Source organism: Haliaeetus albicilla, chromosome 19 (assembly GCF_947461875.1).
Source record: "Haliaeetus albicilla chromosome 19, bHalAlb1.1, whole genome shotgun sequence".
In the NCBI taxonomy this organism is placed as follows: domain Eukaryota; kingdom Metazoa; phylum Chordata; class Aves; order Accipitriformes; family Accipitridae; genus Haliaeetus; species Haliaeetus albicilla.
This window is the reverse complement of record NC_091501.1, coordinates 26,353,852-26,373,572: the sequence shown is the minus strand read 5'-3', so window position 1 is coordinate 26,373,572 and position 19,721 is coordinate 26,353,852. Positions and strand designations below refer to the sequence as shown.

The following is a 19,721-nucleotide window of genomic DNA, read 5'->3' as shown; positions in this document are numbered from 1 at the left end:
GGAAAACGGTATTGCAAGCGTGCCTAAACCTCAGTATGTTTAGTTCATATGAATATTCATTACTGCTGATTGAAATTTTTCAAATGCATGCTTATAAGTCTTCTCACCTCCCAGCAGAATGCTCATAATACACTTTGTTTTACATGGTGCCTGGTCGGAAATGCAGTGTTTTGTCATTTTATTAGAAAACGTTTGCATTCTGTCTCCAAATATGGGAGGATATTTACTTAAATTTCAGAAGACATGTCTTTAGAGCCAAAGTAATTCATGGGACTCCAGTGACTTAAAAAGTTTTTCAAACCTTTTTCATTTTGAAAATAGAAAAAAAAATAATGTCTTTTTCAAGTGTTGTAAGATTCAGAATAGTTAATCTTAACTGCTTTAAGTAATGTTCAAAGAATGTTTAAAAAATTTTGACCAGCTTTAATATCACAGAACAATATATACTGTGTGGCTGAATAGCATTCATGTTCACTGCATAATTAAAAGTTTTGCCTATACCAGCAGTGGTAACACCAGCGTACCTATTAACTATTCAACACACAGAGCATACCATCCCATTTAAAAGCAGCACTCCTTGCAGCATCTAGCCCAACTATCAAGAACATGATCAGCCACAAATACGTTTTTTGCACTAGGGCAACAATTGTGCCATGTTAGAGGAAATAAAATCCACTGAAGGGTCCTGCTCAGCTGGGAGCCGGAGAGGAATGGGAGCCCTTTTTTTTGCTATTGCTAGAGGAGGTGAATCTAGAGGAGGTTAATCAGGCATCAGATGGTCCCTAGAAGGGGCTCAAACTGGAGGGCTCTGGGGCTTCCACAAGGAGGGCTGGCACATCCCTCCTTCCCCGGGCATGGACGTGTGCCCGGGGGAAGGCGAGCAGATGCCCTCCCGCTCCGTGTGCGCGGCAGAGAGGAGACCAGCCTCACGGAAGCGCCTCTCTGTTTTTCTGCCCTCGCGCTACCACTTAAGCCTGACCACAATTACACCCACAGTCATCATTAGCTTATGAAAATCAAGGCCTAAGAACAAAGCAAACTGATCTTTCCCCTTCGCAATGGGATGCTAACAAAGAAATATGAGCTACTGAGCTTGTCTTAAAGCATTACTGATGCTGCAGACCATCTCCTGTAGTGGTTTCCTTGCAGATCCCAGAACATGACTGAAATGGGCAAAGGATAAAAGGGCCGAAATCTGAGTACAATGGCATAATGAAGTAGAAGGGAAGTAAAAAATGCTTACTGCTTAAGAAACTGGCCTTAAAATAAAAGCTGTACAGATCTGGTTATCCCTGCAAATAGAGGGCACCCTCCTGAGTTGTTCGAGTTTCACTTAAATTGTATGGTTTGTTTTTTTCCCAAATTTCTGGGGTTTCAATATTAAAGAGAATATTTGGTTTTGATTCTCCCTTGCCAACATACAGCAGCAAGTACAAGATAGCTGAGCATCCTATTCAAAAATACCTTAGACCTTCTGGAACCACAGGCTTTTCCCAAGTCAAGGTCAAATTAGCCTATAAGAGGCACAAAAGGTGATTTCCCGGAAGGTTTACTGGGTTATGCAAGAAGTTCCTATCGCTGCAACTACTCTGAAAAAGAAAATCAGCGAGGCTGTGATGAGCTGCTTTTTGTGGACACTGGAAAGGTCACTGCCAAACTGCATCACCTTCCCGTCTTCCCTATGGAAAAAAGAGAAAACCTGTCACCTCCTGCTGCAGCAGCAGCATTTCAGTGGCAGGGAGCAGAGGAATGCCTTATGAAATACTCCAGAGTCTTTCTGGGGTCTCCTCTGTCTCTACTTTGTGCCTGTGCAGCAGGACATGATTTTTCAAAGACCCCCAAACAAGATTCCAATCCTGTACCACAAATCTGGGTTAAAATAATCTAATGGTATTTAGGTGTGCATGTAGATATGTATAAAAGCTCTTAAAAGTTTTGCTTGATATTGCTGAAATATGGGTTTTTTGAAACTAGCCTGTTTCTATAGCTTTCTCAACCGCTACTTAACACGCAGTTGCAACCACAAGAACTGCAGCAAAATGCATGACGAAAGGTGGATGGAGACAACCTTCTCTACACCTTCACCAAAGAGCACTAAGATCTAAGGACTTCCAGGCAGGCATTACCGATGGGATGGATCTGCCACACCGGATTCATGCTCCTCTTCTCCCTAAGTAGTAAATCTTGGTGAAGAGTACACATTTTATCATGTTCTGCGCGTGTTCCTGTTGTCTGGGTTTTGGTTGACAAGGCCAAGTCAGTAACTTGCTCAAAGAGTGGGAGGAGGTGAAGCTTGTGAGGCCCCTTACTCTTGTGTGGGCTCAACACTTTGGACGCTGCTCCAAGGAGCCTCCGTCTCTGTCATTGATGTGCTTCCCTGTTCCAAGAGAAAGTGTCATTGTTCCTGAAAGACAAAGATATCACCCATTTTGGTCTTCTAGGTGATATCTTTGTCTATTTATATATGGATGTGTGTGTGTGTATATATGTTTGCCTGCATGTGTGTATTTGGTTGAGATGCTGCCATTTCTCTACAGCGCTGCCTGGCACCCTCTGTAGTATGATCTCCAGCAACTTTATCCTAAGTCTTGATTTCTTTTGTTGTTGTTGTCTTTCTGAAGGTCCAGTTTTGTGAGACATTTTGCTGTACAGAAATCTGATTTCACTGCTGTATTTTTTCAAAGGTTCCCACTGTTTATGATGGTGGAAGAACTTGCAAATGCAAGCCATGCAGGCTCAAAAAAGCAGAAGTTTCAGAAAGTATTAATTCATGATCCTGAAGCCAATCTCACAGGTTTTTTTATTTCTTTGGAGGCTTCTCTCATGAATGTGGAATGCTTGGGGTTACAACACTGAGCACAGGCCCAATCATCAGGTAGTTAAATTCCTGAATGCTATAATTTGTGTGCCCACAGTCAGCTGTGGGTACAAAATTGTGCCCAAAAACTTGGAGGTCAGGGAATACAAGGTCCAAACTAAGCAGATTCTAAGCAACATTTTTTTCCCTCTTTCCACCCAGATGCTGCAGAGCGTTCCTCTTTGCTGACAAGCCAGCACGCTCCAGCTTTCCCAGAGGTACGTCTGTCTGCTTGGTACCTCGAGCAGCTTCCCACTTGCCAGCAAGGTGCCACTGGACCTGGCAAAGGGGGCAGGATTTGACCCTGTTTGCTCAATGCTGTGCATGAAGAGCGACTAACGTTTTTCTTCCTAATTGTCCCTCCAGCTCAATTTTCCTCAGCAAACTTACCATCAAAGCTTTGACCCTGAGCCTTAGAGGTACTTATTTACTCAAATCTAATACACTATGCCAAGCTAGGTGCCTGATTAAAGATTGAAAATCATTAGCTTGTACGACCCACTCTCTCAGCCATTTCATTTGTCATGTCAGTGCCTCGTATCTAATCTTGAATGGTTTACAGCAAGATCTACCTCCCAGAGCAAATTCCCATCGTTGGACTGTGCTGCCTCAGACTAATCGTAGGAACATTCCTTAGGTCCCTTTTCCACATACAGGCCCACTCCCACCCCAATATGATCTTGCCAAGTAAAATTTTCTAACTACTGCTACTTTGTTAAATGAATTGTGAAATAAAATGTTAAAGCTTTCTTATCCCACATATTTTTATACCTATATAAATCATACACTGAAAATGCAATTTGAGGATTGTCCGCTGCCAGTTAAGTAGAAAAAGATTTGCAAAGACTGAAATAAAACAAAATGATACGCATGAAAAGAAATTCATTTTTTCAAGTTCCATATCTAGACCCAACTGCATAACATCAGATACAGTTTCGGTACATATTAAAAATCCTATCTGGATAAAATATGTAAAAACAATAGTAACATTTTGTGTGTTTGTTTTGGCTTGCCTTTTCTGGTTTGTGTTTTCCTTAGTGGAAATGCACATTTTTGGACCAGATGTTGAATGTAACAAAATCCATATTACTTTTTGACTGCAGTATCAAAAAGAAATAGAAGACTTTAGGAGTTTTCCCCCATCAAATATGCAAGTGATCAACTTTTGTTTGGGGTAATAACAGTACCAAAAGAGATGGATCCCAGTCGCAAGATGTCACCACCCCTTTGATACTCGTGCGGCTGCAGCCGCAAGAGCCGATGGCTTGCCGATGGTGTGTGGGCACTGGGTAACCCTAGTCTCAGTGCAGCCGGGGGTCCACCAACTGCTGACAAAATGCTGATCTCGTGGACCCCTCTGGGAAACAAAGTTAGGTTTGTTTGGGTTTGGTTTATTAACTCGGATAGCCAGGAGTGTAACTAGCATTAGTAGGGTGTAATGCTACTCCTCTAATACAAATGTCCGGAAAATATTCTTCATTAATAGCAGATCACAGAGCCCAAAATTGAGCAGTTCATGCCATGTCTCCTCAGGTTGTGCCCAGCCCTGCAAAGAGAAGACGTGGAGCCAGCAGGAGGGAATACAGATGCTTCAGCTGCGTACTTTTCTTTCTGCTCCTCTGGGAGGCTGTTCATCGAGCATCAAAACAGTATTTACACTCAGTTGGATGGGAGATGAGGAACTGAATTACCGTGCTTACAACTTCTCTTGTCACATCCCTATTTTTCTTATGTTTATTTCGATGGAAGCAGGGAGCCTCTGCTTTGCAGCGGGTCAATATCCAGCCACAGTGTGAGATGGTTTTTCCCTGGCACTGGCCAGGTCTTAGCAGGGCTAGGGACCGTCTAAGGTGCCAAGAGACACCCATTCACCTCCTCCTCCCTAGGTAAAGCACCCTCTCCCATAGTATCCCCACAGAATGCATTAAAAAAACCTTAAGGCGGCCCACTGCTCCCTTCACCCTAGTTCTCCTCTTGGCTAGCAGGAAAATAAGCCTGGGATTTGGGGACCTGCTGCCCATCAGATGAAAGTCCCTACTATTATGAGGATGAGCTATAGAGCCTAACCCATCCGTGCCTCTTCCCTACCTTCTAGAAGAGAAAATAGCTGCTAAGTTTGAGCAATAAACTGCTGCAATTGGTTACAACTTTCTGAATTTTATTTTTACAGTGAAATGTTGCAAAAAGCAAAAATCTTGAGAAGCACACTTCAAATCATCCCCAAACCAAGTGTGATTGCAGTATTTCACTCTCTTTTCTATGGACTTTGCCGTAAAGCTTGAAGGTAAAATTTTAAATATCATCTTAAAGGGTTAAAAATATTTAATTGCTATTTTTATTCTGCCAGGCAGTATAGAGATGTCAAGTTTGAGGGGGTGCTGTAATATTTTACTAGATAATATCTTTCTTGCATACATTACATGGTATGCATGGGCATGCGCATTTCTAGAATAAAACCATTTAGCAAGTCCTAAAATGTTTGGCTATTCCCCCCCTCTAATTTTAAAGCAAAATGTTCAAAAAGTCGGATAGTACCAGATGTAGCTTCTGGCAGTCAATGTTAAGGGTGTGTTTCTGGAAGAAAAAAAATAGGCTAGTAAATCCAGCCCAACTGGAAGCAGGAGAACTATCCTCATGAGATTTTGAGCCAAAGCTTGCATATTCAGGACATATGGATAAGCATTAGTTATCCATCTAACCCACCCAAGCTGTAACACCAAACTTTTTGAAATTGGATTTGTATCTGTCTGCAAATCAATTTAAGTGGGAAAGTGGAAAGTATGCCATGAAGCACAACTATCGAAAGCTTTTCTTTCATCAGTGTTCTCACAAGGGATGTGCAGTCAAATAGTTTGTGTCTCTTAGAGAAAGAAACTTTCAGCAAATGAGGGACCGAAGGCTGTAAAACCTGGAAAATCATATTCTTCAAATCACTGAAATTACTTAGGAAACAAAGTCAGTTTTAAGAATATTTTGGGCTTATAACAGCATAAAATTAGTTGGCTTTCACTTTTGAAACTGGGATTCAGCCTGCACTGTGACTTCAGAGCATTTCATCCAGAGTCTTTTCCTGGGCATTGCTTCTAATCTTTGTCTGTTAGGCGACAGTGAGAGCAGTCTGCAACGTATGAGGGCGTGCTGTGCATCTTGCAGAAGTGAGCTTATTAATTTAAATGTTTCATGTGAGGTGAAGGGAGCTAACACTTCCATACATATTTTATGCACAGACAACACATATAAATATGTATAAATTTCCATAATTATGTACACACACATGTGCACACACTCTACATATATATATATGCGTGTATGTGTGTATGTATATATATAATGAATGGTGACCAACACATCACCTCATTAGCTGTTCTACAGCCAAAGCATGTCAGCAAAAACCCCCTTCCCAGTACCACAGTCCTGTGGCGCCAGGAACTGTGAGAACGAGCCATGGCTTAGATGGAAATGTTGTCCCAAGTAATTGAATAATCTCTTCCGAAGAGAGTCTGAATTTTTTGTTGGTTTTTTTTTTTTGTCCCCACACTCTTATTGTTTCAAATGTAAAATAAGATGTTGTCATCTTCCAGGCATTCCAAAAAAACAACAAGAAAAACCCATCGACATTACAAAAAAATAAATATTGGGATGGTACCAGGCTGAGTTGCTGGCAGTCAGTGTGATGGGTGTGTTTCTGGAACAGAAAGAATAGGCCAGCTTTTTCTCCGCATAACCACAGTCATTGTCTATCGTAAGAGCCTAATTGATTGATAAACTGTTAGAAACATTTCTTTTCTTCTTTTTGGTAACAGCTGTGATCTGCTACCAATTTGTCAGCTTGTTCTTTTAGCTCCCCCCCCTTAAAAACAAACAAACAAAACCCCCCATTTTTATAATTGAGATTCCCCATGAGAGATGGTCATTGTTTTGAAGCTTTCAACAAAAAGTTAAGATTAATGGCGTGCGTTCCCAGATGTTACTCTTTCTAAGTTCATTTATCCGAGAATAAAGACACTTGTTTCTAAAAATACATGGTAGAAAGCTGTCTCATAAAATAGCATCAAAGCTTACTTGGTTTTGTTAATATTTAATTTTTTCATTACTCTAAAAGTTTTGCCCACAGATCTCTCTGTAATCATTCAGATTTGCAACAAGCCATTCTTTCAGTAACATTTGCTTTAGACTGACACTAGTCTTCCTTTGGGAGCTTGTTTTCATTTACCACACTTGTACTTTCCATCCTGGATCATAGTGGCCATTTAAAAACTGATGGTGAAGTTAGCTACTTCGCTCTTTTACACAGCACGGCGCTGTTCTGCCACAAAGCATAAATCTTCCATCAGTAGCATCTCATGTCACCAGGAATCACTAAGCATTTATTTCTTCCAAATGGCACCGATGGCAAGTTTATTATTTTGTCACTGGTGCTATTCATTACAAATTTATTAGAAACTTCACAAACTTGCTGTTAGCTGAAACAAATCTTAGAAATGCAATGCAGAGCCATTAGGGGATGCAACACAAGGCAATTAGGAGATTCATTCTTTCCACAGTTATCAGAAATTCCCTGAAAAGCCTAAATATCATCTTTTTTTCCAAGGAGGTACTTTATCAGAGTGTTGGGCTGAACATCTCAGCCCCAGACTCAAGTTAAAGAGCCCCCAGAACTATCTGCCCCCCTCAAAATTTTGTTTGCAAAGTTTGTGCAATTATTTCTACAGCGTGCTGTTTTTTCCTCAAAGAGAAATTCCTCAGGACTCTATTTTTAAGAACAGTGAAATACCAGTGGGCCACCCTTTGCGAACACCCCTATGAGAGCAGAACACTATAGTCTAACTGTAGTTACAAACGCCTCTGACTCCCAGGCGTGTCTGGGACAAGTGCTGGGAGAGGTTGAGGACAGGCAAGACTCCTGCCCCAGCACATGAAAAAGGCCAAGCGATAGTATAAGAGAGCATCAAATAATTGCTCTGGGGGCAAAACTGGCGGTCAGAGTCCTGGATAATGATCCTAGCAACGAGCTTCTGGCCACCTGGTAGAAGTCTAGTGAGGTCATCAGGGGCCTTCCACTGACTTCAGAGCAAGTTGAAAATAACCATAGGTGGGGTTGGGAGCTCTTTGCATCCTTTTTTCCTCATGTTTCTCTCTTAGGAGGCTCTGGGATTTAAAGAGAAGACTAAAATGAAGATAGCAGATTTATTGGCTAAATATTGTTGTTCTTACCTAATTCAAAAAGCCAGTTCGGTATAACCGAATAAGAACTGTGAGCCTTACCATTACAGATGTAAATGTGGGGGGTTTTAGATAGTGATAGTCCTGTGAAATCTCTGTAGGAAGCTACAAAAGCATATATTTCCTTTACTATCTTAGCATTCTCACCCTAAGGTTGAAAAGATTATTTGAGAACTTCTGAAGCAACAAAGAAGTAAAAAAATAATCTGAGTTGCCTGTGGTCTCCTTCTTACCTTTTATTCCTATTCATAACAAGGAAAATATATCCTTACTTTGGTCCTTAATAATAGCAATCATGAACCAGAAGCTTGGCTCCAAACTGTTTCCAAATTTTAAGACGTCGCATGCAGATCAGCAGGTTGGTACTGACAGAGTCTTACTCAGAGAGATACGAGCTTTTCCCAGTTGTGTTGTGAGATTTTTGGAAGGGAAAAGAAGGAAGATGGAGGTTGAGTGTTGTGCTTCAGCAACTGTCCAGACATAAATGCAGTTATTTCTGACTTGAGTGTGAATAAGGACCATGTGGAGTATGTCAGAATGACGTCCACATGTAAGTAAAATCTCCTAGTTTCAGATTTTGTGTCAGGCTCACAATCCAATCCAGGTTTACCCAGGACCCCCAAAACTGCCAAATTTCAGGTGAATGTAGGCCAGACGTCAAGTTTGCCTGGATTCTCAGGAGGGACTTGTGATTTCATGTTGAAATTGTCCAAAACTCTGTGGCTGCTTTTGTAAAAGTCCAAGCCAGAAACAAAGAAAACATATCCTAGTTTCCAGAGTTTTGTTCTAACCTTAAGTTTCAGTCAGTCTCGAATTCAGAATGTCTAATTTATACAAATAGCAGATGATCTCAGATGAACCAAAATCACTAAGTATTATATACTGTACAACTTTGCATATTCATTTCATGGGAATGTATGTCATAACACCAACATTATTTCTAAACATCACCCCCAAACCATCTTTTATATGAGCACATTCCTCAGGATTTGATGGATTCTACTTAAAAACAAAAACAAAAAGCTACACCAAATCCTTTCAGTCATGCTTAGCTTTTGAAAGCAATACAATGCATTAATCATTACAATGAATATATATGGGTATAAATAACTACTGAAAAATGCCAACAACAAAAAGTGGGTAAATTCCAAAATGCTATTTATAAAAAGGGTATTTGGGGGAAAAAAAACCTATATGGTCAGTATTTACAAGCCTTTTTATTCCCATCTCAGAAACATTACAGTGAGTGTTATCATTTGTTTTTGCAAGAACATTTGCAAAAAATTAAGTTTTTAGAAAGGTTAGAAGAAATGCATTTGCATGAATGCTGCTACCAGAAATATCTGTAAAAACACACACTTCTTTGGTTTGCTTATGTCCCCCTGCTTATGAAATTCTGATGAAGAGTAAAAATATAATTTGCTTAATAAGAATCAGCAATGTGGTCTAGTGGTTACTGGGATATATTTAGAATTGGGGGACCTGGAATCAGTGTCTGGCTCAGATACTGAGCCGCCTTCTGTCCTTGGGCAAGGGACTTCACTGTTCTTCATCTGTGCACCCGCTTTTGCTCTTTTATCCCTCTTGCGCATCTAGACTGTAACATGTTCAAAAGAGGACATGCATCAGCATCTGGGGGGGGTGGCACAGTGCCCACCACAGGGTTGCCAGTTTAAGCAGGGATGATAATGCAGCCAGCAGTAATAAATGCTCCCTTGCAAGTTTAATGCGTGGCTACCATGTTCTTTTGCATCCAAACACAACGTGTGACACCAAGGTGAAACGCCCAGGCTACGAGAAGTGATCAGACCTGGAGCCGGTCTTCCAAGCTGCTGGTCTTCCATAGTCATACAGCACTATGAGGTGCTCTTACACCCGTGGCTGCAAGTTTTTGGAAAAAGGATTGTGCCCCTCTTAAGTATGCTTTTCTGTCTGGCTCTTCAGTCAGCTGTCTCCTTCACATCTGGAGACCTCAGCATCAACGATCATTCGAGTATTGATCCTGTCTCTACACTTGAGATTATGCCCCATAACTGGTCTCTTTCACCACATTGAATTTATATAGACTTTCTTCCCAATGGATAACTGCCCATACACCACCTTCAGTTTCAGTGCACAGCCAACTGCAATCCCCGGGAGGTTTTGCTGCATGGACTGAGTGTTAATAAGCAAAATACAGGCAGTAAGATAATTGTACTGCTTCTGTCACCACCAGTTCAACACCTCTGCCCACCTCAGCAGCTAGTGCTCGGTGTAGGACTGAAAGCACACACTGTTTTAGAGGAGAAAATTTCAGTCTAACTTCCGGGGCATCTCCTACAACACTGGAGGGTAGAAGCAGCATTTTTTTACCTGGGGGAAAACACTTTGAAGGGTATAGTAAAATCTCTCCTGAGGTATGTATATATTATGTAGAAAGACTTGTTATACTTTTCAAAGGGCAAGCTTTGAGAGCTATGAGGATTGTTATTCAATGGACATAAATCGGTGTAGCTCCACGATGTTTATTGTTTGCATTGCAAGCCACTCAGTCATGGTTGTAGACATGAAACTTTCTTCTTCCAAAGTGACACTTATGCAGCCGTTTGTAGCCCACCAGTGAGAAACGGACAGTTGTGCATTTGCTATGAAGCGTGTACTTCATTGGAGCTGTGGTCAAAGAATTTTTCGGTTGTGGATGGAATAAATAGCTGCAAGTGCTGTGAGAGTTCAGCAATGCAGACACTCAGTCCTGTCCCATCACAAGCCCCAACATCTCTTGCTAGATTTTTGCAAAGGAGACGAAAAGCAAAGATTTATCGTTACGCCAAACAGCTCCAGCAAATTCCTCTCTCTTATCAGTGGGACTGAAAAGAAGGTTTAGGAAGCAGAAACGTTTAGGGGAGCACCTATAATACATGGCCAGCTCTGAATAAAAAGAAACAGCAACAAAATGAAAACATTAGATGCCATTGGGTAAGTTGATGTGGGTGTGGGATAAGAGCAGAGAGAGGGGTAAGTAAGTTCTGGGGGAATGCCTCCTGCCACCAAGCCAGCCTCCCCCCGTCCTCCAGCGCACACGTTTCCCCATCCCTCGTCCTTTCTGGAATACCTTTCTTCCAGCCTCATTGTTGTGCAAGTTCATCAGCCTCCGTGCATTCTTTTTGATTTCTCGGGCATCAACAAACCTCCGGGAGAACTCAATGCCGTATCTGATATCCGCAGAGCAGCCTCCCCACTTCCAGCCCTCCTCCTGGTTGTAGTAGCCCTGTTTCTCTCGGTCACAGCCACAATTGCTGAGGTTGCCCTGGCTGCAGGCGGCCGTGACAGCGTGCGCAACCCCGGCAGCAGTAATGGCATAGGTGAACGCAGCTTCCCTGCTTCCTGTGGAGAGAAGCCAAAAGCTGATGGGTTGGCAGAAAGGCAGCACTTACTTACTAAAGTACACACATTATCTACAGCAATGGTGTCAGGCAGCAATGTGAGGCGGGCGTTACTGCTGAGTGTGTATTTCGCATTCTTACAGAATTCCGTATGGATGTAAAATGCTCAGCTCAACTGGGGCGTGTTACCCCAGGTAAGCACCAGCCATATGGTAGTCCCACCTGACCCCCTTCACCAGAGGGGAATTTGGCAATGAGTCTGGACAGTGGTGAAGTGAGGCAACACGATTTGGTTTTGCACTGTCTAGTCAGGTTTGCAAGCTGACCTTTATCTATTTCAGATTAATATTAAGTGAGTCACTGGCGGCAATGCTCACCGGAAAACCATAGTTACCTCTAACCGTTGGCACTGCATGGAAAAAGAAAAACATTCAGATGATGTAAAAAATACCAGACCCTTTCAGATGTGTGAGAGCGCTAGGACACAAATGGGGAAGATTATTAATCCACCTTTACAAATGCTCCAGTAGCATCCATTAGCGATCCTGAGTGTAAAGTATTGCAAGAGAGGCCTATAAAGGCAAGGGCTGGGTAGGTTTTGTTCTCTTTCAAGGTAAAGTAGAGGCAGCCCCTTTTGCTTGCTGACTTCTCTTGCATATTAGTTTTGCTGTAGTGACCCTTTTCCACTCCCACTCTGACTCAAACCTCTGCATTACCTTGGCTATTGAGCATACAAGGGTGTGGAAGTGCTGTGGCAGCATTATTTCCTCTCCAAAACAAATGAGACAGATATACTGTCATGGAAGCACAGTCTTGTTCAGAAAAAAGTCTTTTCAGAAAAAAAGTTCTTTTTTTTTTCTTTTACAATGCCACTACTTGCCACGGTTCCTCATTCCCAAGTCCATGTTATAGCTGTTGATACTGAGTCTATGAAGAGAGGTAAATAAGCCCCCTTTCTTTACTAGACAGTGGTTGGCTGTGGGATGCACATAAACAAGGAGATACAGAGGCAGAACAATCAAAAGGGATGCTACAGCCCATTCCTGCTCTCACGTGAGACCACACTCTGTCACTGAGTTAATGTAGGGCTGGATCATGGTCCTTGGTGTTTTGCTGTTCTTATTTATAGTGTTTCCTTACAAGTTCACTTCCTAGCACTATCATCATTTTCCTCTGTGTGTTTATCTGGTGATAAACAGACAATCTTGTAATACTGCAGCCAAAGAATAACTGTAAAGTATTTGCAGAAAGTTGCTGAAATGCTATAATGACCACACACAGAGCTTTAACATCGTTAATGGATTGGGAAGGGAAAAAAAAAAGAACAAATTTTCCAGAGGAGAAAAAAAAAACAAAAAACTTAGAAGCTATTTTTAATTTTTTATTTTAGCATTCATAGATATCATAACTGTTCTTGAATGACCACTGCACAGTGCGGGATATTTTATGTTTTCTATTTCTTATTTTCATAGATAGCTTCCTGAAAAGTTACACCACTGCCGGATACGGGAAAGATCCTACAAGAAACAATCATAAACTGGTTTTTGGCACCATTTACTTGTTTCTCCAGAGCAATAAAAAAGAAACTTAAGGTAAGAGAAAAACAAAAGGGTGCTGTGTTCTTCAGGTACCAAGAAGGTTAAACTGACTTGTGTATTTTTTGAGTACATCATGCAATAGAAGGACTGACTTTGCTTTCAGACACAGAAGTGTTTTGTTGGGGTGTACGATGTGTGTAGTCTGGTTCAGTGGTTCCCAAACCGTGGTCCGCAGAACTCTGGTGGTCCAGGAGGCCACGGTAAAGGGTTTGCAGCTAATCCGCAGAGCCATATTAAACCCTGTTTTTAATAGTGTTTTCAATTAAAAGTTTGATGATAACGATGCCTGGTGGTCCACAAGAAATTCTGAGGGTTGATAGCAATCCAAAAAAGTTTGGGAACCACTGTTCTAGTTCCTAGTGTGTTCTCTAAAAGCGTGTCTCAATATTCAGTCCTCCCTTCTTTACCCACCAGCTGAAGTCAAATCTGGGACCCATGTTCTAAAATGTATCCTGTTGACTTGCAGGATTTCTTTCTTCATCTTCTTTAAAAAAAAAAATCTATTCTTAATCTATAAATTGAAAGATTGAAAATATGAGATGTAATAGAAACTATATATATACATATGGTTTCCTTTTCTTCAGGATGAGGGTAAGTGAGAATGCAAAATCAGACCTAGGAAAGTTTTTTGTTCAGACACCTTTGAAACACATGTAGAAATGCTTATAAACAAGCAGAAACATATTCCTGTCAGGGAACATAGCAGCTGTGAGCTACAGTTCAGTAGATTTACTCAGAGATTAACCACAGAGAGGTTGCTTATGTTTTATGTTTAAGCTCAATATATTCCACATGTATCCAGAGTAGAAGGTAAGCCATTTTATCATGGCCACTGTGTCTGTGACCTGTCCGTGGGTTTTCACATGGTGCTTCCCTTGGTCGGTTTTGTAAAACTAAAGAATATCCTGTCTTTATCTTCCTTTTGCTCCCCCTTGTTCCCATTACACCCCTGATTACCTTCAGGAATAGAGGAAAACATCTTTTCTTCACCCACTTGAGAGCTATAGCAGTGATGGAATTATCTCAAGTAATGGGATAATACCAAATGGAAAACATATTGACTCTCTGAAGAAATTACTCTTCTCTTTCAATGCAGCTCTAACATAAGAAGGGCTCAGAAATAAGATCTGGCTTGAAAATCAGATTCCTTTTGCAAGTTAAGTTGTCCTGCTAAGAATTAAGTTTTTTTGGTTCTGGTCTTTTTTAACTAGAGGATGTTCCAAAACTTCCCTTGAACTTCAGTGTAAGCATTACCTCAGCAGTTCTCTAAAGTCCTAGGATCAGTAGAGTCTATCAGAAAATGCTGATGGGGGAGGGAGGGGAACGTCTGTTCTGTGCTCAGATAATGTGTCTGCTGTACACAAAGCTTTCCATTAGCATGTCATCACTTGGAATCAATTCTAAGGAAGCCTTTGTTAGGCAGCTAAAATTATTTGAGTAATGATTGCTGTGATACCTGAATGGAGAACAATAATCTCATTTTATGGAATTTTCTGAGATTTCAGAAATATTCTTGTTCTGCAACAAAACAGAGACAAGTCTTTCCAGAATTGTTCATGAAATGGGGAAAGATTATAAATAGCAGAAGATTTGGGATTTAACCTAACTTTGAAGCTAGATTTTTCTTTCTCCAGTGAATATCCTGGTCACCTAGTTATTTGGCACTATATATGCTCACTATCTGTGTCTCAGAAGAAAAATTCTTGTTTGACTTCTTAATGTTTTCTGTCATGTAGACCAGAATAATTCTGTCAAGATTTTATTTTGGTGGAAAATACACTTTTTTGTGCGGCCCTTGTATTCCACTAGTTCCCTCTTAGAAATGCTTGCTTTGGTGTCAAAGACAGTTCTGATTTAATTCCCAAAACATAGAATGAATGTTTTTATGAGTAACATGAATGTTACTCTGTCTGATCTGATAACTGTCTGATCTAGTAACTCCAGTGGGAGATCACCACCAGTGCTAGTTGAAGTGAAGCCTTTTGTCTTTGGTGAAGGTGCTGAAGGTCACTTCTTGCAATCTGCCAGACCATGAAAGAAGTCTTGCCTGTGATCTGCTGGGCTGAGTTACTGCCGTTTGCTTGAGTTCATTTGCATTCTAACAGAAGGCTGTATTTTAAAAGTGCTCTAATACCCAGCAATGCAGGCAGTTGCTGCTCAGACAGACAGATATTGGATCATTGCTTCCTAAAAGGAGTGATTTCTGGCAGATAAGGTGAGAGGAGCCTATTTATCTCCTGTTGGAGTTGTGGAGCAGCCTATACTTTAACCCTAACTTAGATGTCATCTCTGACTAAGTTTCAGCCTGCTAAATGAGCACTAAACTTAGTATGGTCTGATGTGGAAATTATTACAAGTTCTATAATTGCTGTAGTTTACTACATTCTAGCATGCACATATTCAGCAGCATATTTTCAGCATGTAACCATAATCAGCTGAGAATGTTATATGCTAAATATATATTTTGATCATTCAGCTGTGAGTGCAGGGTTAAAGATTTAACTGTTCTGTAGTTATTAGCAAAGTCATCCACTTTTCTGAGTAACTAGATGAGAATATTACTATCCCAAACATCATTCTGAAATGTCTTATGTCAGCAGCTAGATGAATAAGAGTGCCACTGAATGTCAGCCATTAGAATTGTAATTTAACTGTAGAATATACACTGTTTAGCCAGTAATTTGCTAAATCTTGTATCAACAGTGATGGAGAAAAATACTACATGCTGCTGTTAAACAAAACAAATTCCCCATGTACTTACACCATCTGTAGACACCAGATTGATTATGTGACACAATACAATATAGGTCAGTGGTAAGAAGAAACGAACCACGGCAGAAGTTTGATTTTTTTTGCCAAACCTATCCTTTTCAACAAGTCATCTTTTGTGAGTGAAAGCTGAGGACACATTGAGTCATTTTTTAAGGGCAAAAGACAATAGATATACATCTAGATGAGTGAACTAAAACTCAGACAACAGCACCCCAAGTAGGGCTGGATGAAGACTTTTACAGACAAGTTTAGTCCCTTTATAATTTCGTATTTTGTTCAACACGCTCATTAGCAATTCTCAAGGAAAATAATACAGGCTCTTCTCTTTGGGTTCCATTCAAGGGCAGCACAAGTCAGTGGGATTTTTCTTACTGTCTGGAGCAGATCCTTTCTCTATTTGCATTTTCATTGTAATCAATTTCGGGCTTCTCGGGTTTATAATCTAAAAGTAGGGATTGGTTTAATTTCTCTATCCCTCTAATTTACTAAACCCCATGCTGCATGTCAGAACTATAGACCACTGACATTACTTTGTACAAGCAGAAAAACCACCATAGAAAAGCAGGGTTGGCAGGAACCTCAGGAGGGTCTCTAGTCCATCCCTCAACCCTAATGTAGGCTAATAACATAGGTGTCCTTCATGACAGCTTTTTCTTTACCCTGTTCTTAAAGATCTTCAGTGGTGGGGATTCCACAGTCTATTCCAGTGCCTCAGGACCCCAGTTGGTACACATTTTACCAATATTAACCTGAAACTGTCTTTCTGAACACAAACCCACTGCTTCTTTCTCTACAGATGCTAAGAACCGTTTGCTCCCTTCTAGCAGCAGCCTTTAAATATTTAGAGACTTCCACCCCTTTCTAGATGTGTCCCGTCGTCAGTCCTCACAGGGCAGTTTCAGAAGCTCTGGTCATTCCCCTGCTCTCCCTGTGGGCTGGCCTGTGCCTTGCGGTGCGGTGCAGGAGATGCGACAGAGAGCTCCAGCTGAGGCCCTGCCGGCTCGGGGCTGGAGCAGAAGGAGCATTTCATATGTCTCACATGCTACACGCCTGTTTACTCATGCCAGCATGGTGTTTTCACAGCAGCAGGACATTTTTGACTCTTACTCAGCTTGCAGTTGTCTTCTGTGCAGCTGTTATCACACCAGATGTTTCCCATCTTGCATTTGTGCAGCTGATTATTCCCACGTATAGATCCCCATGTATTTGTCTTTCTGATTTGCCTCCTCTTTCTTTTTTTTTTTTTTATTTTCCAGACTATTTCTCCACGATCATTTTCAATTTTGACCCAAACTTCCTCCAACTTCCTTGCAGTCCCTCCCAGCCCGACATCATTTGTAAATTCAATATGCACAGTTTATTCCCTTGGTCAAGTCAAAAGTGTAATACTGACTGGTGCCAGATCCAGCACAGATCACAAAGGAAACCCAGTTAGTACACCCTTCCATTTTGATAACTACCCTCCAAGTATAATTTCCAGATAGTATGTACCCATTTAGTTAGCTTTTCCTTGGTTTTCTTATGAGAATGTCATAGAAAGGAGTGTCAAAAGCTTCATTTAAGTCCAATATATATGATATAAACTGCTGCTTCTCTGCCTCTGAGGCCCTGGGTGGCAAAAGAAGGAAATTAGATTGGTTTAACATGATTTGTTCTTGACAGATCCTTGCTGACTGTTACTCATCTCCTTGTTCTCAGTTATGAGCTTACAAATCCGTTTTTGTTCCCATATTTTTTCATTTACTGAAGTTAAGCTGATTGGTCCTATAATTCCTTTCTTTTTTTCTTTTAGACAAAGGCAATACATTTGTCTTTTCAATTCTTCTTAATTAGAGTTCTCCACAACTTTTCAGCGCTAATGGCTGTCAGGACTAATGGCTCTAAAATGGCTTCATTAAATGTTCTGAGATGAGGGACAGCTAACTGGAAAGCATTCGGCCTGGACAAATACTTCCCTCTGCCTAATGGTGTGATGGTATTCCTCTCGATAATATTAGTTCTATCACCACTGACCTTTTTGGTGAAGGCTGATGCAAGAAGTGCTTGGCCTTCTTGACATTATCCTTGGTTTACACACTCCTCAGGGGTCCACTCCACAGAGTAGTGGACCAGCTTTTTTTCTTCATCTTCCACTCACTAAGAAAGTACTGACTGAATGATTACTGTGTAGCCTGTTGTCAAAAAAACAGATATCGTCACCCATGGTCATGAGGGTCCTCTTGTAGCACATGTGCTCAGAAGTGCTCCTGAATGATGAACCTGGTGCAGATCAAATATGTTACTCTGGAAGGACTTTCTGGTCAAATCCAATGGAGCCTTCCAATGGTCACATTGGGTAATGTTCTCTTTACAATATTTTTTTTTTTCCTATCTCCTCCCTAAAATTTTTTTTCCTACTACTGTCTAATTAAAATAGTTTTGTTTAATTCTACTTCCTCCAGACAGAGCTAGAGCAGGAGTTGCACATGATTTCAGCAGCTCCTTCCTAGACTGCTCATGATGTCTGTTTCCAATGACACGTGGTTGGGACAGAGAACATTGCAGATTTCAAAGCCGAGAATGTGTAGTGCTATGACATAACAGTTTATTTACAGATTCTTCTCTTATTCAGCATTTTTCATCTCTAGACTCCCACTAAGTTTTTATGGTTGGAGGTGGCAGAATTTTGGCCATCAGTCTAGAATCACTCTGTCAACTGGATTGTTTTCTGTTGCTCATGTGGGTTTCTCAAATTTTCTTTTAGAATGGGTTGTACGTGAGCCAGATTTATTTCACACTTGCCTTATTGCAGCTCCTTGCTGTCACTATTTATATACTTTTGGAAGCATGTCTGTTAAAAAGAGCTATTTACTATGTCTCTGCTTTCCACATTTTTTCAAGCATTTTTCCAATTTCATGGTTATTTTCTAAAGATTTGGTGGTACTTTCCACAGTGGTTTCTGTAATGAGGCTTCCAACAATTTACAGGGTTTTTTTACTTAGTTTATCCCCTAAACATATTCAGTTAACTCCTGGCAACCGTAAACAATAGTCAGCATTTCTGTTCCAAAGTGAGCATAATTCTGTTGTGTTTTTGACTGTGTTTTGGCAGCATGTGCCTTGGTGGAGTTTTCTGGGACAGCTCCTGTGAGGTTAGCAAGTTAGCTGTGATCTTCGGGAGGACATTTAGAAATGCCCAGAGAAATATGAAATTTTTGGTCTTTCCCTGTAAAACTATATTTGTCATAGCAAGTATTTCTTACTAACTCAGCCTTACAAACAATCTGTATCTCATTCTTACAGAAAATGGGGAAACGACGTTTTGATCCCAAAGCACCACTGCTTGGTTTTGTCAAGGTTTAACCAGAGTATGGTGCTAAGCACTCATTTAAAGAATGCACAAAAGCATGGCTTGAGAAATACACAGTGCACATGAGGTGGTAGTTCCCAGATACACTGTACATTGAGAAAAGCCTGTGCAGTGTCACAGCCGGCTGTGTTTTCACAATGCTACTGCGAATACTGTCAAAGTAGTACGTGGGAAGCAATAGCTGGAGCAGAGAGATCGTCTCCTGCCTGGGTTCTCTTCTTGACCTGCTGACATCCCATTGTGGGACTTAATGATTCCCTGCTGAATGTTTGGTGCTTTTTCTTTTCAGTGATGACTAGTGGTTTGATAAATCGTAATATGTGAAAGCTCAGCTGGAGACATATTGCAGCACACTGGGGTTTTAAAAGGTTCTTTGCACCCCATGTTGGAAAACATGGACTCCTGAAGGCATCTCAGAGAAACTGGGTCCTAAAGTATGCTAAAGTCCTTAAATTAAATGGGGCTATGAGGAACCAGATGTTATTATATATTCTATTCTATTCTGTTCTGTTCTATTCAATTCTAATAATTCAACTGCCTCAATCTATTCACAGTAACAG

General features: G+C 40.9%; 1 protein-coding gene and 1 long non-coding RNA gene across 4 annotated transcripts in view; one reads left to right on the top strand and one right to left on the bottom strand.

Annotated features, from left to right (window-relative positions):
* Positions 1 to 19,721, bottom strand: part of WNT7B (Wnt family member 7B) — a 98,173-nt gene that overhangs the window by 3,394 nt on the left and 75,058 nt on the right. For both annotated transcript variants that reach the window (XM_069806900.1, XM_069806899.1), the window contains exon 3: positions 11,172 to 11,443. In XM_069806900.1, the coding sequence (XP_069663001.1) occupies positions 11,172 to 11,443 (272 nt within the window). The remainder of the gene's footprint in view (positions 1 to 11,171; positions 11,444 to 19,721) is intronic.
* LOC138689992 (uncharacterized) lies at positions 99 to 13,098 on the top strand. 2 transcript variants are annotated; one of them, XR_011328760.1, is made up of 3 exons: positions 99 to 3,075; positions 4,391 to 5,141; positions 12,915 to 13,098. It is a non-coding gene; the product is annotated as an uncharacterized lncRNA (long non-coding RNA). The 2 variants fall into 2 exon arrangements; XR_011328759.1 differs by having other exon boundaries at positions 99 to 3,276.